The sequence below is a fragment of the Scyliorhinus canicula genome, chromosome 2 (assembly GCF_902713615.1).
Source record: "Scyliorhinus canicula chromosome 2, sScyCan1.1, whole genome shotgun sequence".
Classification (NCBI taxonomy): Eukaryota; Metazoa; Chordata; class Chondrichthyes; order Carcharhiniformes; family Scyliorhinidae; genus Scyliorhinus; species Scyliorhinus canicula.
Genome location: NC_052147.1, coordinates 2,245,394 through 2,268,939, shown reverse-complemented (window position 1 = coordinate 2,268,939; position 23,546 = coordinate 2,245,394). Strand labels below are relative to the sequence as shown.

Sequence of the window (23,546 nt, the reverse complement as noted above, 5' to 3'; positions counted from 1 at the left end):
CAATCACCTTAAAACTGTGTCCCCTCGTGACAGCCATTTCCACCCTGGGGAAAAGTCTCTGGCTATCCACTCTATCCATGCCTCCCATCACCTTGTACACCTCTATCAAGTCACCTCTCTTCCTTCATCGCACCAGTGAGAAAAGCCCCAGCTCTCTCAATCTTTCTTCATAAGACATGCCCTCCATTCCAGGCAGCATCCTAGTAAATCTCCTCTGTACCCTCTCCAAAGCATCCACATCCTTCCTATAATGAGGCGACCAGAACTGGACACAATATTCCAAGTGTGGTCCAACTAGGGTTTTATAAAGCTGCAGCAAAACCTCGCGGCTCTAAAACTCAATCTCCCTGGTAATGAAAGCCAACACACCATACGCCTTCTTAACAACCCTATCAACCTGGGTGGCAACTTTGAGGGATCTATGTACATGGACCCCAAGATCCCTCTGTTCCTCCACACTTCCAAGAATCCTGCCTTTAACCCTGTATTCAGCATTCAAATTCGACCTTCCAGAATGAATCACTTCACATTTATCAAGGTTGAACTCCATCTCCCACTTCTCAGCCCAGCTCTGCATCCTGTCAATGTCCTGCTGTAACCTGCAACAGCTCTCGACACTATCTACAACTGCCCCAACCTTCGTGTCATCGGCAAACTTACTAACCCACCCTTCCACTTCCTCATCTAAATCATTTATAAAAACCACAAAGAGCAGAGGTCCCAGAACAGATCCCTGCGGGACACCACTGGTCACCGACCTCCAGGTGGAATACTTTCCATCCACTATCACTCGCTGTCTTCTTTCAGCCAGCCAATTCTGTATCCAGACAGCCAAATTTTCCTGTATCCTATGTCCCTTAACTTTCTGAATGAGCCTACCATGGGGAACCTTATCAAATGCCTTACTGAACATATACACCACATCAACTGCCCGACCTTCATCAATGTGTCTCGTCACATCCTCAAAGAATTCAATGAGGCTTGTGAGGCATGACCTGACTCTCACAAAGCCAGGCTGACTATCTTTAATCAAACTATGTTTTTCTAAATAATCATAAATCCTATCTCTCAGAATCTTTTCCAATATTTTGCTCACCACAGACGCAAGACTGATGGGTCAGTAATTCCCAGGGATTTCCCTATTCCCTTTCTTGAACAGAGGAAAACATTCGCCTCCCTCCAATCATCCGGCACTACTCCAGTTGAGAGTGAGGACGCAAAGATCATCGCCAACGGCGCAGCAATCTCCTCCCTTGCTTCCCGTAGTAACCTTGGGTATATCCCATCAGGCCCAGGGGACTTATCTATCCTGATGCTTTTCAAAATTTCCAGCACATCCTCCTTCTTAATATCAATCTGTTCGAGTCTATTAACCTGGTTCACACTGTTCTCATGGGCAACTAGGTCCCTCTCTCTAATGAATAGTGACACCTTTCCAATGCCCAGGATGTCCCAAAGTGTTTTGAAATACTTTTAAAAGTGTAGTCACTATTGTAATGTAGGAAGGTTAGTATAATGCAAGATCTGTGATAATACCCACATAAATTGTTCTTGTGATATTGTTGAGGAATTACTATTAACCAGGACATGGGGGAGAATTCTCCCCCTCTTCGGAATTGTAACACAGGATCTTCTGTATCCACCTTGGAGGGCAGGTTGATCTTGATTTAATGTCTCACCTGACGGTGCAGCACTCCCTCAGTAGTGCACCAGAGTTCAGCCTGGATTTTGTGCTCATGTCTCTGCAATGGAACGTGTGACTCAGAGTCAGGAATGCTGGGCCATTTCAGAGGGCATTGAAGAGTCAACCACATTACTGTGGGTCTGGAGTCACATATCGTGCAGACCAAGTAAAGATGACAGATTTCCTTACCTGAACGACATGAGTGAACCAGATGGGTTTTTACAACACTCAATAATGGTTTCATGGTCAACATTAGACTTTTAATTCCAGGTTTTGTTTTGGTCAGCGTTATCCTGGTTCACTGGGTTACTCATCCAGTAACACCCGCTAGTGCCTCTCTGTCATAGCGAACGCTTTGGATTTATCACATGGTCCTCAAGTAGAAATAGCACTTGAGCAGTATTCACATGGTCAGGTGCAGTTTTTAGCTGGATTTTGAAGTACACAAATACTGTGTTTCTGTGCTGATGTCAGGCTGCCCTTGCATTGCTTTCTGAAGCTTGGCTGTTAAACCTCCCAGCAATTCTGTAAGTGTAGTGGACATATGACACATTTATTTTGTCTCGGGACAAAATAAACCTGTCCGCACAGTTACAGACTGTGCTGTTCCAAGGGATGTATTGTGGGCTGTGGGGCATTCTGGTGAAGCACTGGCAGTGCAGTGAAGCCATTGATCAGTGCACCTTGTAGGGATGAAAGAATAGTAGCAGACAGAAAATTGCTCAGCATCTCACCATCTAGGGTTATGCTGTTTGTCAGTATGAATGCTCAGTAAATCAACCTGTGTTGATCTACCAAGGCAAAAATTTCAGTGAATCACTGAATGTGTTAGTGACTTTGTACACAAAAACAATCAGCCATTGATGTAACCATTACAAATTACTGACAATTGCAACACTTTGGCTCTATGGTCTCAGTAACAGGCTGCATTTAGAAATGAGATATAAAAAAGTAAGGGGTGATAAGCAAAGTCAAAGGAGAAAGTAACAATCATGCTTCAATTATGGTTCATTAGGTACCTGCCAGAGGAGAAATAAAAATAATCGCTACGGGGATTGAACCCGCGCTGCTGGTCTTGTTCTGCATCACAAGTCAGCTGTTTAGCCCTCTGTGCTAAACCAGCCCCTTGGTGGTCCATCAGAAGGAGAAGAGTTAGGAAAGATAGCAAAGGGGACATAATGTTAAAGTTCGAGCTTGGCTGTTCATGAGGTAATTGGGAAGCATTTCCTTCACACAAAGGGTTATAGGACTCTGGAATCCTCTCCCCTGAAATGCTGTGGTTGCTGCAAATAAGATTTTCAAAACTGAGTTTTTATTATTGGGCAAGAGCATTCTGGAATAAAGGTAAAGTTGCCATGGTCCCAGAAGACCAGAGGCTGCTTTCCCCTTTGAGGGGGGAGAGCTGTGATTTAACCTGAGAAGGCGGGGCCTTCCTGGACAACCTCAGCCGGCACGGGAATCAAACTCGCGCTGTTGGCCTCGCTCTGCATCATGAACTACCTGTCCAGCTAACTGAGCTAAACCGGCCTCCAAAAGGCAGATTAAATGGAGTTGAGGTACAGATGAGCCAAGATCTAACTGAACGGTGGAACATTTTGAGTTTGTCCATGATGTAGTGGGAGCAATTAGAGATCAGCAGGCCCATGATGCTCAGAGAATGAGACTGGGGATTTAGGTCAAGTTAACAGTTTATGCCAAGTGGAGTTTAAGGACTAGTTGAGTGGATCAACGGAAATTTAGGATTGACAGTAGGAAAAGTAACTGGTTCAAAGCCAGTGTTCAGTGGGTTGCACTCTCACCTCTGAGTCAGGAGGGTGTGGATTCAAGTTCCATACCAGAGATTTAGCACTAAATTCTAGGCTGACTTCCCGATGCAATACCAGGGGGGGGGGGCATCTTTCAGCTGAGATATTCAGCCTTGGCCCTCTCTGCCATCTTGGGTGGATATTTTGAAGAAAGGCAGAGTACGATCTTCTGTTCTGGTCAATACATTTCCTTCATTAAAACAAATTATTTGGTCACAATCACATTGCTATGTTAGGATTGTGTGTGCAAATTGGCAGCTGTGTTGCCTATGTTAAATCAGCGTGTAAAAGTGCTTAACTGGTTATAAAATACTTTGGGACATCCTGTGGTCATGAAATGTGTGACACGAATGTCAGTATTTTTTGTCGGGTAAAAGTTTCAGTGATTGTGGGAATGAAGGAAGCATATTGGTGAGCCATGTGTTGCGGGTGGATACAGTAAGTGGTGTTGGTGATAGAGCAGGTATGTGGTTGAAAAGGACACCAAAGTTAGACACTTTCTGACTCAATCTGATTGAGCAGCTGGACAGTGGGTTGGAATTTGGGGGGAAAGGCCACAGAGATGTTGGGAGCCAAACACTTTAAAACATCAATTTTTTTTTTGAAGTTTTCATTTTATAAAACATAAACGAAACACTTCCATGCAAACAGAATACCATTTACAACCCCCACCCTTAGGGAAAAAACCAAACCCCCACCCCAACCCCAACCCCGCTGACTGTGACCAATTCCCAAAGATAAAAGGTCGCCATCTCCGGTCGGCCCAGGCTCAGGACCTACCCAAGACAGCCACCAGCCCCACCCTTAAGACGAGACAAAGAAAAGCCCTTAGTCCCAGTCAGATCCCTCCCCCCAGTGCCCCCCCCCCCCCCCCACACACAAACCTGAAAAAAGCTTTCCAGAGAAACAATTCCCTCCTCTATTTAGCCCCACCAAACAAATAATGATAGTCCTTATTGTCACAAGTAGGCTTACATTAACACTGCAATGAAGTTACTGTGAAAATTCCCCTAGTCGCCACATTCTGGCGCCTATTCGGGTACACAGAGGGAGAATTCAGAATGTCCAATTACCTAACTCAAGCAGGTCCAACAAGCCGCAGCGCCCACCACAATCCTTCACTTCCGTTCACTAGCTGAAACTTTACAGCTAGCAAAATTAACCCCCCCCCCCCAACAAAACAAACCAACGTTCCCCAGCCCATTCCAGCTACAGAAGAGCAACCAAAGCTCAATATCTTTACAAAACTTAACCCCCCTTCCCCCAGGGGCCATATATTCCCATACTGTTACCCTGACCACTCCCCCCCCCCCCCCAATAACCGTAGCCCCCTCAATCTCAAACAACAATACATCCCAATCCAACCCTTCCCAACCATCCCACATTAAAGTCCCAATGGAATCCATTTAATCAATTCCAAGTCCAAGTTCCTTCGCAAAAGCCTCCGCCTCCTCCCAGCATATTGAAAAATTGATCTTTTTGGGCAGCACGGTGGCACAGTGGTTAGCATTGCTGCCTACGGCGCTGAGGACCCGGGTTTGAATCCCGGCCCTGGGTCACTGTCCGTGTGGAGTTTGCACATTCTCCCCGTGTCTGCGTGGGTTTCACCCCCACAACCCAAAGACGTGCAGGATAGGTAGATTGGCCATTCTAAATTGCCCCTTAATTGGAAAAAATAATTGGGTACTCTAAATTTATTTTTAAAAAAAGAAAAATTGATCTTTCGACGAAAAATCACTCTCCGCCTCACTGGGTACACCCTCCAAACTCCTGAATAGCGCTTCGCCAACTCCGCTCCGGCATCTTGCTGTATCCTGATGATGCTTCCTTCCCACCTTGAGTCCCAATTCACTTTGACCCATTGCAGAACCCGCTCCTTCTCTTGGAACGTGTGGAATCTGATAATGACCGCCCGCAGTGTCTCATTCGCCCAAGGCTTCCGCCGGAGTACTCTTTGGGCCCGACCTGGAGGGGACATTTTCCCACTGCCCCGCCCCCCAAAAAACTTGGCTAACATCTGAGAAACGTACTGTTGGCTTCGGGCCGTCCACACCCTCCGGTCTCCTCGACCTGTTCTCCAAGTCACCCACCTTTGCCCTCAAAGACTTGCTTCTCTCCTCTACTAGCAACATCTGAGCTTCCAACGAGGTGATTCGATCACCATGCTGCGACAAGGCCGTCTCCACACCATCCAGCACCTCTCCGTGCTCCTTCACCGCTTCTGAGGTTTTATCCAGCTTCTCCCGAATCGGGCCATGTCCCCCCTCAATTGACCGTTCAAGGTTTTTCATCATCACCCTGCTCTGCTCCTCAAAATGCTTCACCAACTGTTTTTCAAATTCATGAGCCATCACCCCGGCCAGTGTTTGCACTGTGATATGAGCAACCATACACAAGGTCAGGTCCTCCACCTTCCCTCCTCCAGAACTTCGCCGGGTTTCTAGCTCTGTTGAAGGATTACTCCCTTGCCACCAACCTTCTTCATAGATTAAAACATATTTTCGCCAACAGACTCCTTATCCCATACGATGGGCCGGTTTTGACAACCACAATCTTCAGGAACCGGGTTTCAAAAGTCCAAAAAACAAAGACCATGGCAGGATCTGCCTTACGTGCGACCCTCTCCTATCTGTCACCACCAGACGTCTGTTGGGAGCCAAACGCAGCTTGTTTCTGCCTTCTGGTTTCCAGCTGGAAAACATACTGGGTGGAAATTTCCCAAAATGGCAAAGTGGCAGAGTCTGAGTAAACCTGTTCATTTCTCTCCAGAAACACAGCCAAGTTTTCAGACCAGATTTTCAGGCATTTAGTGCACAAAATATTTTGGGGGATGTGGTTTGCACTGGCGGGGCGGGTTTGGTAGAGCCGGCAAGGATCGGGGCGCTGTCTTAATGGGGCCCACCAATCTGCGTTAAAAATAAGTTTCCCCCACCCCACCCCGGACACGGTGGACCACCCTTGTGAGCTTCAGGGCGACGCCCCACCACCACCCAAGTATCAAGGCACAATCCCTCTTCCTGCGCTGTCATCAGGGCTCCCTTGCCCTTGGCACTGCCCACTTCAGTGTGGCAGTGCCAGGGCACAGCCCAGTCATATCCCTCACTACCTGGGGGCTATACTCATCTCCGTGTTCCTGATGTGGTCATCATGACTGGTTCTCGTTTTTGAACGCCAGTAGTGATTCGCTTCAGCGTGGCGTCTCACTGACTGGGTGGGAGGATAAGGCATGTGCGGAAGGTACGCCGTCAAGCCCGGTAAGTATCCGTTATATTGTAATGGATGGAAATCAGTTTGACGCCCAGTCTGGGGACATGGTTTGCGCTGTCATTTTGGCACGGTGAGACCTGATTGATCTCATCGGCGCAAATCCCGTTATGGTCCTCCCGTGAGATTTAGCGGCCCCAACAGAATTTGCACCCATGGCGAACAGGCACACTAAATCCGCCTGCTATCTCAGTGTCTTTGATGCATTCAAAGCAGAGAGCTGGGGAGAGAGATCGTGAGGGTAACGTTGAAGGAGCAGGAGTATAATGGCCTCCCACCGTTGTGGTCTGTTTTGTGCATGGATCCCTCTCAAAAACAACATAGACTCAGAATTTACAGTGCAGAGCTGGGTCAGAGGGCTTGACTCCCAATGGGTCAGAACGGAGGAGAGTTTGTGCAAGGGGTCGGGATTGAAGGCACTAGCGTCAGCTCCGCTCCCGACGGCCCCAGGGAGATACTCAGGGAGTCCGGTAGTAATAGCTTCGTTGAGAATTTGGAGGCAGTTTCGACAGCACTTCGTGTTGGGGGCAGGGTCAAGGGAAATGCCGATTCGGGGTAACCATAAAATTGAGCCAGGGAAGTGGGATGGAAATTTTCGGAGATGGGAGGAGAAAGGAATTAGGACACTAAAAGATTTATTTCTTAGGGGTCGTTTTACGGGATTGAAGGAGCTGGGAGCGAAGTATGGGATGGAGCAGGGGAAAATATTTAGTTACTTGCAGGTTCGAGACTTTGCCAGAAAGGAGATCAGAGCTTCCCAGTAGAGCCGGCTTCCACATTGCTGGAGGAGGTGCTGACGACGGGGAGACTGGAGAAGGGGGCAGTACCGGCAGTTTACGGGGCTATTTTGGAGGAGGAGAAGGCACCGTTAGAAGGGATCAAAGCAAAGTGGGAGGAAGAGTTGGGAGAGGGTATGGAGGAGGGGTTCTGGTGTGAGGTGCTCCGGAGAGTGAATGCCTCCACCTCATGTGCGAGGTTGGAGCTGATACAGCTGAAGGTGGTGTATAGAGCCCACCTTACAAGGGCGAGGATGAGCCGGCTCTTTGAGGGGGTAGAAGATGTATGTGAACGTTGCGGGGAGGGGCCCCGCAAACCACATTCATATGTTTTGGTCCTGTCCAAAGCTGGAGGATTACCGGAAGGAGATTTTTAGGATACTCTCTAAAGTGGTGCGTGTGAAACTGGACCCGGGTCCTCGGGAGGCCATATTCAGGATGTCAGACCAGGCAGTATTGGAAATGGGTGAGGAGATAGATGTTGTAGCCTTCACCTCATTGATCGCCCGAAGGCGGATCATGTTAGGGTGGGAGATCAACCTCTCCACTCTGTGCCCTGGCGTGGGGCGGGGGGACCTGCTGGAATCCTTGACACTTGAGAAGGTCAAATTTGAACTGAAGGGAAGGATGGAGGGGTTCTACAATTCATGGACGTTATTCATGATGCACTTTCGAGAATTGGATCGCATCGAGCATTAGAGGGGGGGCTGGGAGGGTTGGGGGGAGGGGGGGCTGGGAGGGTTGGGGGGAGGGGGGGCTGGGAGGGGAGGGGGGAGGGGGGGCTGGGAGGGGAGGGGGGGCTGGGAGGGTTGGGGGGAGGGGGCTGGGAGGGTTGGGGGAGGGGGGGCTGGGAGGGTTGGGGGGAGGGGGGCTGGGAGGGTTGGGGGGAGGGGGCTGGGAGGGTTGGGGGAGGGGGCTGGGAGGGTTGGGGGGAGGGGGCTGGGAGGGTTGGGGGGAGGGGGGGCTGGGAGGGTTGGGGGGAGGGGGCTGGGAGGGTTGGGGGGAGGGGGCTGGGAGGGTTGGGGAGGGGGGGCTGGGAGGGTTGGGGGGAGGGGGCTGGGGGGGTTGGGGGGAGGGGGCTGGGAGGGTTGGGGGCAGGGAGGGTTGGGGGCAGGGAGGGTTGGGGGGAGGGGGGGCTGGGAGGGTTGGGGGCAGGGGGCTGGGAGGGTTGGGGGGAGGGGGGGCTGGGAGTGTTGGGGGGAGGGGGCTGGGAGGGTTGGGGGGAGGGGGCTGGGAGGGTTGGGGGCAGGGAGGGTTGGGGGGAGGGGGGGCTGGGAGGGTTGGGGGCAGGGGGCTGGGAGGGTTGGGGGAGGGGGGGCTGGGAGGGTGGGGGGAGGGGGCTGGGAGGGTTGGGGGGAGGGGGGGCTGGGAGGGTTGGGGGGAGGGGGGGCTGGGAGTGTTGGGGGGAGGGGGCTGGGAGGGTTGGGGGGAGAGGGACTGTATGTGTTAATGGTGACTATGGGTGATTCCTGATTCCTTTTTGTCATTTTATGTTAACTTGCGGGCCAATGTCTGAGGTTTGGTGGGATGATGTTATTGATATGGGGATTGACATTACAATGATTATTGTTTATTGTTGGGTGTAAATTTGGGAGAAAGTATGAAAAAGGAGGAGAATAAAAAAATATTAAAAAAAAGAATTTACAGTGCAGAAGGAGACCATTTGGCCCTTCAAGTCTGCACCAGCCCTTGGAAAGAGCCCCCTACTTATGCCCACGCCTCCTACTCTATCCCCGTAATCCAGTAACCCCACCTAACCATTTGGACACTAAGGGGCAAATTAGCATGGCAAATCCACCTCCTAATCACATCTTTGGACTGTGGGAGGAAACCGGAGAACCTGGAGGAAACCCACGCAGACACGGGGAGAAAGTGCAAACTCCACACAGACAGTAACTCGAGGCCGGATTTGAACCCGGGTCCCTGGAGCTGTGAGGCATCAGTGCTAACCACTGTGTCGCCCGTATTTATTTAGCACCGTCAACATGGTCCAATATCCCAAAGGCGCTTCATATGATCATTATCAAACAAAAGCTCAAAGACAAGGGAGATGCGAACAGGTGACCAAAGTTTTTCAAGAGCATCTTAAAAGAGCAGAGAGAGAGACTGAGAAGAATTGGGACTGAATTGCAGAGCTTAGGGCTGAGACAGTTGGAATGTGCCTTGGCAAAGAAAGTCCGAAGAGAGATGCTGTGGTTTTGTGAAGGTTTGTACTGAGCAGCTCTGTGATGCAGGGCTGAGTTCTTCCAGGCTGTTCCCATCAACTCAGTAAAAGATGGTTGGACCTGCCGGAGATGTTGGTCTTCCAGTGCAGAGAGTTGTCACAAACTGGCAAGTTTCACAGTCCAGGACTACTTGCTGGGGGACGCAGTAAATCTTGGGGCAGCCATTGCAGAGGAGCAATGGGGAAAGGCCACTGACCAGGGCCTTTCAACCACTGTACACAGAGGGACTGGAAACTGGGTAAAACCCCTGGGACTGTTTGACATTGAATGTGTATTGTCAATGTCAAAAGTATTGAGGCACCTCAGAGTGGAGTTTACTGTATGGAGTAAAGTTGAACTCCATTTCACCCTCAGTGAAAATCATGTTGAAATGTTTTGGATTGTAATATTTGGGGGAAAACATGGATGCAAGAGAGTCGGAAAGTGGAGGATCACCGTCATCTGGGAAGGTTGTCGGGCCAGAGGAGGTTATGAAGATAGGGAAGGGCAAGACAGACCAAGTAGAGGGTTGATTTGATTGTGAGAATTTTAAAATGGAAATATTATTGGACCGGGACACAATGTCGGACATTTACTCATTTCATTTATTCGAATGTAATCTCTGATTTATTTTGCATCGATAGGATTTGTCTGTCAGAACCCAATAGTCCAGCAAGGCAGACCAGCGAAAAGCGGTTTCGAACTTGGCGCCCGGCCAAAGTACCACAAAGCTCTGGTAAAATACCGTCTGTCACAGCATGTGTTATTCTGGTAAAATACCGTCTGTCACAGCATGTGTTATTCTGGTAAAATACCGTCTGTCACAGCATGTGTTATTCTGGTAAAATACCGTCTGTCACAGCATGTGTTATTCTGGTAAAATACCGTCTGTCACAGCATGTGTTATTCAATGTCTGGAGAGTCTTGGGAGAGGTGTGGCGGGGTGGGGGGTTCTCACCGTTCATCATCTGTAAGCTGGTTCTGCTGCCTGAAATTCCATTTCTAAACCTCATTGACTAACTACCTCTTTCTGGAGGAGATCTCAAATCTATTGCCTGTGCCTTACCTTGCACCAAATCCCATTCATCCTCACTGACTTCAACTGGCCTCTGGTCAAGCAATAAATTGTTAAAATTCTCAACTTTGTTTTCAAGTTCCTCATGACCTTGTCTCTCCTTTCTGCATCTCAAATTCTAGCCTTTTGAACAACCCAATTTTAATAACTCCATCTTTGGGCCGAGTTGCCCAGATCCTGATCTCTGAAATTGCATCCCCAAACTTCTCCACCACTTTATATTGCTTTCTTCCTTTACGTGAGGAAGGAGCAGTGCTCCGAAAGCTAGTGATTTGAAACAAACCTGTTGGACTTTAACCTGGTGTTGTAAGACTTCTTACTGTTCTTCCTTTATGACACTAATCTAACTCTTTGGCCAAGGAACCTAGGAATTAGGAGCAAGTGTAGGCCTTTCGGCCCTCCACCATTCAATCAGTTCATGTCTGATCTGCCACCTCAACACAATTGTCCTGCACTATCCCTATATCCCTGGACTTCTTTACTATCTAGAAATATATCCAGCTCGGTCTTGAACATATTCGTTGACTGAGTCTCCACAGCTATCTCTCTCTCTCTCTCTTCTTCTCCTCCTCCTCCACCTCCCCCCCCCAAAAAAAACTGAATGGCTTTGTCAAACATGATTTTCCTTTCATAAATCCAAGTTGACTCTGCCCAACTTACCATTATTTTCTCTCTGTTCAGTTAGCACATCATTTATAATACATTCTAACATTTTCCCTACAACTGATGTCAGACTAATTGGTCTGTAGTTTTTCTCTTTTCTCTCTCCCTCTATAAAACAGCAGGGTTACATTTGCTACCTTCCAATCTACAGGAACCATTCTAGAAGGTTTGGAAGAGGAATTCCAATGTATCCACCATCTCTTCAGCCAAATCTTTCAACTCTGTGTGAAGTAGATCATAAGGCCAGGAGATTTATAAACTTTCAGTCCCATTAATTTCTCCAGTACTACTACTTTGCTCATTCTAATTTTTCTCATTTTCGCGATGGCTTGGTTCAATTCCTGGGAGGTTTTCTGCATCTTCCTCTGTGAAGACAAATACAAAGGGCTGGATTCTCCGTTTCTGCGGCTACATGCCAGCGCCAACGAAGAATCCGGTTACGGCGATATCGGCGCAGATCCCTCACTGATTTTGGTACCGGTGAGGGGCGAGCACCAGCACCATATGGAGCACCCAAAGATTTACCAGGCTCTGTGTGAAGAAATTCTTCCTCATCTGAGTCCAAAATGACCTCTTTTATTCCAAGAATGTGTCTTATGTACATTCTGAGAACTTGTCCTTCACCGCATTTGTGCTAATTTGGTTGATCCAGTCTGTACGTAGATTGAAGACCCCTGTTTTACGTACCTCTAATTTCCTGATGTGTAGTGTGTCCTACATTACCACTACTCTTTGTTAGTCTATAAATAACTCCCACCAATCTTTGCTGCCCCTTACTGTATCTTAGCTTCACCCAAACAGATTCTACATCTTGATCTTCTGATCTAACAAGGACACGGAGTCCACACTGAGTAAAATCAGTGATTTATTTACAATAACGGTATATTCACGTCCTGGTCGGTGCCTCACTGACTGCCCTTTTATATAATGCTCAGTGGAGGGCTGGGGAGCTCGCACTCTGCAAAACCACAGGGAAGATAATCATTCACACTCCGTAAGTCTGGTGCGGGATATTACACTAAGATCCTCTCTTGCTGATCTACTGATATTATCCTTTATTCACAGTGCCAGGCCATCCCCTTTTCCTTTTGATCTATTTTTCTGAAATGTTGAATACCCATGAACAATTGGATCCCATCCCACCCTGCAGGCATGTCTTTGCAGCGCCAATTAGATTGTACTTCTGTTTCTGCCATCAATTCACCGTGTTGTGAATGCTGCATGCATTCAGATGCACTGGGCTGGAATTTCCGATTTTCAGGCTATGTCCTGACGCCGGCATGGGAATGATGATGTTTTAGACTGAAAGTTTGGTGCAAAATGGCCACCGATCCTCTGTTTGGTGGGGGACTAGTAGGCAGACGTAGAGTGCCTGGCTCTAGCTGCCGATATGGCCAGAGAATTGCCGGTTCCGTGGCCACGCATGCGCACTGCAGCAGCCGCGCAGTGCAACATGGCATCGGCCACGCATGGACCCAGCCTGCAAAACTGTGCCCCCCCCTTTGGCCGGCTCGCGACCCCTGGACCACCTCCCAATAGTGCCCACAGCCCCTGCCAAAGTCCCCCCTGCCCGGGGATCGGCCCTCCCCCGACTGTGGCAGCGCTGGACTGAGTTCGCAGCCGCCACACCGAGTTCCCGACAAATGATAGCACATGTGACCTCAGCCGGTCGGGGGCGGAGCATCGGGGGGAGGGCCTCAAGCAACGTCCTGAGGCCGTCGATGCGGCATGCCGCATACTCCTGGAATACGCCGATTTGGAGGGGGGTGGAGCATCGCAAAAGTGGCGCCACCCCCAATTTCGTCGGAAACGTTGATTCTCTGGCCGATTGCTGAACGCGATTTCGGCGTCGGAGACTGGAGAATCCCGTCCAACTCCTTTAATTTTGCCTTTTAGACTTTTTTTTTTGTATTTTTACCCCATTTGTTGCTTTCCTTTGTTCCTGCTACTTTCCAATTTGTTTACTACTTTGCTTTTTACCATCACCAGATTTTGTTCTCTCCTATCTGAATTCCCTGTCTGGACCCCAACCCCCACCGAGCTAATTTAGAGGGTTTAGCACAGTGGGCTAAACAGCTGGCTTGCAATGCAGAACAAGGCCAGGAGCGCAGGTTCAATTCCCGTACCAGCCTCCCCGAACAGGCGCCGGAATGTGGTGACTAGGGGCTATTCACAGTAACTTCATTGAAGCCTACTTGTGATGATAAGTGAATTTATTATTATTAAATCCTCTTAATACCACGAGCAAATTGCCCAATGAGGATAGTGTGGCAATATGGATATTGCATGGGAGATGAAGGGTTAACAATTTCATGTGCATACATCTAACCACCAGATGGTGATCAAGAGCAGTCACGTAGATTATGTGACACCCTTGATTCATGGAGTAGGTGTTTAGGTGTGAGAGAGAGTAGTGTGTTCTGGAGATCTGTAGCTAGAATTGTAGTTTAGTAAGATGTTCGAATCCAGTTAATTAGTAGTGTTAATAAACAGCTTTGTTAACGAACATAACTTGATGTTCTTTGTTGAACACTACATATCAAAGTCACCCTGATACGAAAGCAAAGAACATCACAGATATTGGTCCCAGTGTTACTAAGGTGTAACCCGTTCCCTTATACAGGTCCTATCTGCCCCAGAACCAGTCCCAGTGCCTCAGAAATTTTAAGCCCTTCCTCCTGCACCATCTCTCCATCCACATGTTCATTTGCTCTATCTTCCTATTTCCATACCCACTGGCTTTTTGGTTATTTTACAGAGTATCTCATTAGAACATAGAGAACATAGAACAGTACAGCACAGTACAGGCCCTTCAGCCCACAATGTTGTGCCGACCATTTATCCTAATCTAAGATCAACCTAACCTACACCCCTTCAATTCAATGCTGTCCATGTGCCTGTCCAAGAGTCGCTTAAACATCCCTAATGACTCTGACTGCACCACCTCTGCTGGAGGTGCATTCCACACACCCACCACTCTCTGTGTAAAGAACCAACCTCTGACATCTCCCCTATACCTTCCTCCAATCACCTTAAAATGATGTCCCCTCATGACAGCCATTTCCACCCTGGGAAAACATTTCTGGCTATCCACTCTATCCATGCCTCTCATCATCTTGTACACCTCTATCAAGTCACCTCTCCGCCTTCTTCGCTCCAGTGAGAAAAGCCCTCGCTCCCTCAACCTTACTTCATAAGACATGCCCTCCAGTCCAGACAGCATCCTGGTAAATCTCCTCTGTACCCTCTCCAAAGCAGCCACATCCTTCCTATAATGAGGCGACTAGAACTGGACACAATATTCCAAGTGTAGTCTGCAGCAAAACCTCGCGGCTCTTAAACTCAATCCCCCTGTTAATGAAAGCCAACATACCATACGCCTTCTTAACAACCCTATCAACCTGGGTGGTAACTTTGAGGGATCTATGTACGTGGACCCCAAGATCCCTCTGTTCCTCCACGCTTCCAAGAATCCTGCTTTAACCCTGTATTCAGCATTCAAATTCGACTTTCCAAAATGAATCACTTCACATTTATCAAAGTTGAACTCCATCTGCCACTTCTCAGCCCAGCTCTGTATCCTGTCAATGTCCTGTTGTAACCTTTGTAACCTGCAACGGCCCTCGACACTATCTACAACTCCACCAACCTTTGTGCCAACGGCAAACTTACTAACCCCACCCTTCCACTTCCTCATCCAAGTCATTTATAAAAACCCAAAGAGCAGAGGACCCAGAACAGATCCTTGCGGGACACCACTGGTCACCGACCTCCAGGCGGAATACTTTCCATCCACTACCACTCGCTGTCTTCTTTCGGCCAACCAATTCTGTATCCAGACAGCCAGATTTCCCTATATCCCATGCCCCCTAACTTTCTGAATGAGCTGACCATCATCATATGGCTCAGTGTCATATTTTGTCTTCTATTGCATGATGTAAAGTTCTGAGGAAAGTTGATTGGCCTGGAATGTTAACTCTGTTTCTCGCCACAGATGCTGCCTGGTCTGCTGAGTATTTCCAGTATTTTCTGTTTTTATTTTCAGTTTTCAAGTACCTGTAGAATTTTGCTTTTTTATATTGCCCCCGTGATCGCCTTGGCACATTTTAATTCCGTCAAAGACTCAATATAAATATCAGTTGCTGTTGTATCCTTCTTTCAGCTGTCCCTTAAAAGTTACCTTTTTGACCAAGTTTTTAGTTTATCTTCCCTATTACTCCTTTATGGTCTGTTGTTTTGATAAAACTCTTGTGAAGTGTCTTAGGATATTTTACTGAGAAAAAGGTGTGCATTTTAGGAAAGAATCAAACGTGATTTCAATTTCACGCTGATGTACTTGGCCTTAACTGTCCTAGAAGCAGTGTAATAAATGCAACTCTTGCCAGCTGTGCTGACACCCCAAGAATGAAATTTAAAATGATCCCTTTTAAGGGAGCAATAGACTGAAATAAAAAGCGACAATGAAGGATTTCATTTTCAAGCAGGCAGCATACTCGCTAACTGCCTTGCATTGACTCTGTCTGATCGTGGATCGGATCAGGTTATTGCTCAATGCTTTAACTGCTGTCCACTAAATCCGATTCCACTTCAAAGAGCCAGACTGTCGCCGTTTCACGCTGATCTGTGAAATTGAAACATGTTTCAAGGTTCGAATACTTTGCAAAACGACACTGATAATCACTTGAGATCACAAGTTACTGCTGCTTGGCAAATCTGTGAAGTCGGCCCAATTAATGGTGATGAAATGTACAGTCTGAGGGCTCAGTCAGCAGAAATCCATAGTTTTTGTCTGTGGCAGGATTGAATGTCTCTGGCATGCTGCCTATTTGTAAGCTTGCCATTCACCCATTCCCCTTTGCGAGCAGGAATCTGATTAAATCTGAGAACAAAGAGCAACAACAGGTGCGTTTCATTTGCAGATGGGAGCCTTACACTTTATGGGAAAATGGAAACCGCATTCTTTTCATGTCCCTCACTTGACCAAAATGCTCTAAGTGCAAGACTAAGATGTACAGCAAAGCTGATAAAGGCGCCTAGGTTGCTGGCCGTATTGTAGAGTAGAAAACCTGTGGTAATCCAGGAGACATGAAGGTGAAGATTTAACTCATTTTATTTTAAACTCAAGTAAAATTAAAGCCGCACCTGCGACATACAACACAAATGTCCCAGCCCGGGACTAACAGGAACTCCCGGTCCAGGTCTGGGACGGTATTCAAAGAGCTGGATAATGTCCCAGCTCAGCTGGATCAGCCTCTGCCCGTTACCATGGGAACTTGTATTCCGAAAGGAGATTGATGAGTGATACCTCGTGAAGATTATTGCATCTCAGCCCCTGCCTCCCGGGTCCAGATCCTCTCCCTCACCCCCCCGCCCCGGCAATGAGGCCTACTTTGCATGCTGCCTTGAGTCCACCGTCATTGGAGTCGGGATCTGGGGGCGTAAATAATAATCTTTATTAGTGTCACAAGTAGGCTTACATTGACAAGTTGGGGAGTTATAATAACAAGCAATGAGAAGCTTGCAAATCACGCTTGTGGACTGACCGGAGGTGTTCCACAAAGCGGTCACCCAGTCTAAACTTCGACTTCAGGAAGCAAAGTATCACACACATCCCTGTCAGCATCAATGGGGCCGAGGTACACATCCCTGTCAGCATCAACGGGGCCGAGGTACACATCCCTGTCAGCATCAACGGGGCCGAGGTACACATCCCTGTCAGCATCAACGGGGCCGAGGTACACATCCCTGTCAGCATCAACGGGGCCGAGGTACACATCCCTGTCAGCATCAACGGGGCCGAGGTACATATCCCTGTCAGCATCAACGGGGCCGAGGTACACATCCCTGTCAGCATCAACGGGGCCGAGGTACACATCCCTGTCAGCATCAACGGGGCCAAGGTACACATCCCTGTCAGCATCAACGGGGCCGAGGTACATATCCCTGTCAGCATCAACGGGGCCGAGGTACACATCCCTGTCAGCATCAACGGGGCCGAAGTACACGCCCCTGTCAGCATCAACGGGGCCGAGGTACACATCCCTGTCAGCATCAACGGGGCCGAGGTACACATCCCTGTCAGCATCAACGGGGCCGAGGTACACATCCCTGTCAGCATCAACGGGGCCGAGGTACACATCCCTGTCAGCATCAACGGGGCCGAGGTACACATCCCTGTCAGCATCAACGGGGCCGAGGTACACATCCCTGTCAGCATCAACGGGGCCGAGGTACACATCCCTGTCAGCATCAACGGGGCCGAGGTACACATCCCTGTCAGCATCAACGGGGCCGAGGTACACATCCCTGTCAGCATCAACGGGGCCGAGGTACACATCCCTGTCAGCATCAACGGGGCCGAGGTACACATCCCTGTCAGCATCAACGGGGCCGAGGTACACATCCCTGTCAGCATCAACGGGGCCGAGGTACACATCCCTGTCAGCATCAACGGGGCCGAGGTACACATCCCTGTCAGCATCAACGGGGCCGAGGTACACATCCCTGTCAGCATCAACGGGGCCGAGGTACACATCCCTGTCAGCATCAACGGGGCCGAGGTACACATCCCTGTCAGCATCAACGGGGCCGAGGTACACATCCCTGTCAGCATCAACGGGGCCGAGGTACACATCCCTGTCAGCATCAACGGGGCCGAGGTACACATCCCTGTCAGCATCAACGGGGCCGAGGTACACATCCCTGTCAGCATCAACGGGGCCAAGGTACACATCCCTGTCAGCATCAACGGGGCCGAGGTACATATCCCTGTCAGCATCAACGGGGCCGAGGTACACATCCCTGTCAGCATCAACGGGGCCGAAGTACACGCCCCTGTCAGCATCAACGGGGCCGAGGTACACATCCCTGTCAGCATCAACGGGGCCGAGGTACACATCCCTGTCAGCATCAACGGGGCCGAGGTACACATCCCTGTCAGCATCAACGGGGCCGAGGTACATATCCCTGTCAGCATCAACGGGGCCGAGGTACACATCCCTGTCAGCATCAACGGGGCCGAGGTACACATCCCTGTCAGCATCAACGGGGCCGAGGTACACATCCCTGTCAGCATCAACGGGGCCGAGGTACATATCCCTGTCAGCATCAACGGGGCCGAGGTACACATCCCTGTCAGCATCAACGGGGCCGAAGTACACGCCCCTGTCAGCATCAACGGGGCCGAGGTACACATCCCTGTCAGCATCAACGGGGCCGAGGTACACATCCCTGTCAGCATCAACGGGGCCGAGGTACACATCCCTGTCAGCATCAACGGGGCCGAGGTACACATCCCTGTCAGCATCAACGGGGCCGAGGTACACATCCCTGTCAGCATCAACGGGGCCGAGGTACACATCCCTGTCAGCATCAACGGGGCCGAGGTACACATCCCTGTCAGCATCAACGGGGCCGAGGTACACATCCCTGTCAGCATCAACGGGGCCGAGGTACACATCCCTGTCAGCATCAACGGGGCCGAGGTACACATCCCTGTCAGCATCAACGGGGCCGAGGTACACATCCCTGTCAGCATCAACGGGGCCGAGGTACACATCCCTGTCAGCATCAACGGGGCCGAGGTACACATCCCTGTCAGCATCAACGGGGCCGAGGTACACATCCCTGTCAGCATCAACGGGGCCGAGGTACACATCCCTGTCAGCATCAACGGGGCCAAGGTACACATCCCTGTCAGCATCAACGGGGCCGAGGTACATATCCCTGTCAGCATCAACGGGGCCAAGGTACACATCCCTGTCAGCATCAACGGGGCCGAGGTACACATCCCTGTCAGCATCAACGGGGCCGAGGTACACATCCCTGTCAGCATCAACGGGGCCGAGGTACACATCCCTGTCAGCATCAACGGGGCCGAGGTACACATCCCTGTCAGCATCAACGGGGCCGAGGTACACATCCCTGTCAGCATCAACGGGGCCGAGGTACACATCCCTGTCAGCATCAACGGGGCCGAGGTACACATCCCTGTCAGCATCAACGGGGCCGAGGTACACATCCCTGTCAGCATCAACGGGGCCGAGGTACACATCCCTGTCAGCATCAACGGGGCCGAGGTACACATCCCTGTCAGCATCAACGGGGCCGAGGTACACATCCCTGTCAGCATCAACAGGGCCGAGGTACACATCCCTGTCAGCATCAACGGGGCCGAGGTACACATCCCTGTCAGCATCAACGGGGCCGAGGTACATATCCCTGTCAGCATCAACGGGGCCGAGGTACACATCCCTGTCAGCATCAACGGGGCCGAGGTGGAGATGGTTGACAGCTTCAAATTCCTCGGTCTGCACATCATCAACAATCTGTGCTGGTCCACCCACGTCGACGCTAAGACCAATAAAGCACAACAGTGCCTATACTTCCTCAGGAAACTAAGGAAATTCGACATGTCTACATTCACTCTTACCAATATTTACAGATGCACCATAGAAAGCATCCTATCTGGCTGCATCACAGCCTGTAATGGCGACTGCTCGTCCCAAGACCGCTAGAAACTGCAGAGAGTCGCGAACACAGCCCAGTCCATCACACAAACCTGCCTCCCATCTATTTACTCTGTTTACACCTCCTGCTGTCTGGGGAAAGCGGGCAACATAATCAAAGACCCCTCCCACCCAGGTTATTCTCTCTTCCATCGGGCAGGATATATAAAAGTCTGAGAACACGCACTAACGGATTCAAAAACAGCTTCTTCCCACCTTACCGGACTCCTAAGTGACTCTCTTATGGACTAAACTGATCTCTTCACACATCATCTCCACTGAGTAATGCTACACTACGTATGCTTCACCCGATGTCTGTGTCTATGTATTTATATTGTGTATTTATCGTAGGTCCAATGTTTTCCATGTATGGAACGATCTGACTACCGTACACAGAACAATACTTTTCATTGTACCCCAGTACACGTGACAATAAATCTAAATTTGGTCCCTCTGATGTAGAGGAGACCACATCATGAGCAATGAGTGTTGTGTACTAAATTTAAAGAAGTACAATTAAGTCACTGTTACATTTGGGAGAAATGTTTCTGCATCAATCAGATCCTGATACTAGCTTTCAGGGCAGCCAAGTTGGATTTTGTGATGTATTTTCTCAGTCCCACCAAGATAACTTTATTCAAGTTGAGTTTTATTACTGCTGCCCCATTATTTATAACTTTTGAACCCTCAACACATTGGGTTAAGCATTTCATATCTTAAATCTTACAGAGCCAGCAGCAGCCAATGTCTGCGAATGACACTGAGGTAAAAGGCAAGACTTTGTCAGGCAAGGAGAGAATACAAGGAGCACAAGGATTAAGCACTCTGCGACTGACTGTGGAGGAGGTGAGAGGTTGGAGTAGAGACGAGTCATTTAATACAGTCTATCGACTTTTTTAAAAATGAGTTTTAAATTTTGTAATAAATTTTGAGTCCCCATTTTTTTTCCAATTAAGGGGCAATTTAACATGGCCGATCCACTTACCCTGCACATTTTTGGGTTGTGGGGGCGAGACCCACACAGACACGAGGGGAATGTGCAAACTCCACACGGTCAGTGACCCGGGATCGAACCCAGGTCCTCGGCACCGTGAGGCAGCAGTGCTAAACACTGCGTCACCGTGCCACCCCAGTCTCTATGGACTTGAGCCGGTAGCACTCAAACAGCAAGTACAAGGAGAGAAGCCAATTTTAATTGTACCTGCTTATGTAAGTGGTCGCAGTTTGGCCTCTGAATCAGAACGTTGTGGGTTTGTGTCCTGTCTAAGCTGCTGCTCCGGTGCGGTACTGCGGGGTGCTGCGCTGTCGGAGGTACTGCGGGGTGCTGCACTGTCGGAGGTACTGCGGAGTGCTGCGCTGTCGGAGGTACTGCGAGGTGCTGCGCTGTCGGAGGTACTGCGGGGTGCTGCGCTGTCGGAGGTACTGCGGGGTGCTGCGCTGTCGGAGGTACTGCGGGGTGCTGCGCTGTCGGAGGTATTGCGGAGTGCTGCGCTGTCGGAGGTACTGCGGGGTGCTGCGCTGTCGGAGGTACTGCGGAGTGCTGCATTGTCGGAGGTACTGCGGAGTGCTGCACTGTCAGAGGTACTGCGGAGTGCTGCGCTGTCGGAGGTACTGCGGGGTGCTGCGCTGTCGGAGGTACTGCGGGGTGCTGCGCTGTCGGAGGTACTGCGGGGTGCTGCGCTGTCGGAGGTACTGCGGGGTGCTGCGCTGTCGGAGGTACTGCGGGGTGCTGCGCTGTCGGAGGTACTGCGGGGTGCTGCGCTGTCGGAGGTACTGCGGGGTGCTGCGCTGTCAGAGGTACTGCGGGGCGCTGCGCTGTTGGAGGTACTGCGGGGTGCTGCACTGTCGGAGGTACTGTGGAGTGCTGCACTGTCGGAGATACTGCGGGGTGCTGCGTTGTCGGAGGTACTGCGGAGTGCTGCGCTGTCGGAGGTATTGCGGGGTGCTGCACTGTCGGAGATACTGCGGAGTGCTGCACTGTCGGAGGTACTGCGGGGTGCTGTGCTGTCGGAGGTACTGCGGGGTGCTGCACTGTCGGAGGTACTGCGGGGTGCTGCGCTGTCGGAGGTACTGCGGGGTGCTGCACTGTCGGAGGTACTGCGGGGTGCTGCACTGTCGGAGGTACTGCGGGGTGCCGCACTGTCGGAGGTACTGCGGAGTGCCGCGCTGTCGGAGGTACTGCGGAGTGCTGCATTGTCGGAGGTACTGCGGGGTGCCGCACTGTCGGAGGTACTGCGGAGTGCTGCATTGTCGGAGGTACTGCGGAGTGCTGCATTGTCGGAGGTACTGCGGAGTGCTGCATTGTCGGAGGTACTGCGGGTGCTGCGCGGGAGGTACTGCGGGGTGCTGCCATGTCGGAGGTACTGCGGGTGCTGCCTGTCGGAGGTACTGCGGGTGCTGCGCTGTCGGAGGTACTGCGGAGTGCTGCGCTGTCGAGGTACTGCGGATTGCTGCGCTGTCGGAGGTACTGCGGGTGCTGCACTGTCGGAGGTACTGCGGGGCTGCGCTGTCGGATCTGCGGGTGCTGCGCTGTCGGAGGTACTGCGGGTGCTGCACTGTCGGATACTGCGGAGTGCTGCGCTGTCGAGGTACTGCGGGGTTGCTGCCGTCGGAGGTACTGCGGTGCTGCGCTGTCGGAGGTACTGCGTAGTGCTGGCATGTCGGAGGTACTGCGGGGTGCTGCACTGTCGGAGGTACTGCGGGGTGCTGCGCTGTCGGAGGTACTGCGGGGTGCGCTGTCGGAAGGTACTGCGGAGTGCTGCGCTGTCGGAGGTACTGCGGAGTGCTGCGCTGTCGGAGGTACTGCGGGGTGCTGCGCTGTCGGAGGTACTGCGGGTGCTGCGCTGTCGGAGGTACTGCGGGGTGCTGCGCTGTCGGAGGTACTGCGGGTGCTGCAGTGTCGGAGGTACTGCGGGGTGCTGCGCTGTCGGAGGTACTGCGGGGTGCTGCGCTGTCGGAGGTACTGCGGAGTGCTGCGCTGTCGGAGGTACTGCGGGGTGCCTGCAGTGTCGAGGTACTGCGGGGTGCTGCATCTGTCGGAGGTACTGCGGGGTGCCTGCGCTGTCGGAGGTACTGCGGGGGTGCTGCGCTGTCGGAGGTACTGCGGGGTGCTGCGCTGTCGGAGGTACTGCGGGAGTGCTGCGCTGTCGAAGGTACTGCGGGGTGCTGCGCTGTCGGAGGTACTGCGGGGTGCTGCGCTGTCGGAGGTACTGCGGGGTGCTGCACTGTCAGGAGGTACTGCGGGGTGCTGCGCTGTCGGAGGTACTGCGGGGTGCTGCGCTGTCGGAGGTACTGCGGGGTGCTGCGCTGTCGGAGGTACTGCGGAGTGCTGCGCTGTCGGAGGTACTGCGGAGTGCTGCACTGTCGGAGGTACTGCGGGGTGCTGCGCTGTCGGAGGTACTGCGGAGTGCTGCCCTGTCGGAGGTACTGCGGAGTGCTGCCCTGTCGGAGGTATTGCGGAGTGCTGCGCTGTCGGAGGTACTGCGGGGTGCTGCACTGTCGGAGGTACTGCGGAGTGCTGCATTGTCGGAGGTACTGCGGAGTGCTGCATTGTCGGAGGTACTGCGGG

The 23,546-nt window shown here is 51.0% G+C and overlaps 1 protein-coding gene across 3 annotated transcripts in view; it reads left to right on the top strand.

The window, feature by feature from the left end:
* ttll5 (tubulin tyrosine ligase-like family, member 5) overlaps positions 1-23,546 on the top strand; it is a 509,143-nt gene that overhangs the window by 174,870 nt on the left and 310,727 nt on the right. For all 3 annotated transcript variants that reach the window (XM_038821737.1, XM_038821754.1, XM_038821747.1), the window contains exons 15-16: positions 10,378-10,469; positions 20,708-20,824. In XM_038821737.1, coding sequence (XP_038677665.1) covers positions 10,378-10,469; positions 20,708-20,824 — 209 coding nt within the window. The remainder of the gene's footprint in view (positions 1-10,377; positions 10,470-20,707; positions 20,825-23,546) is intronic.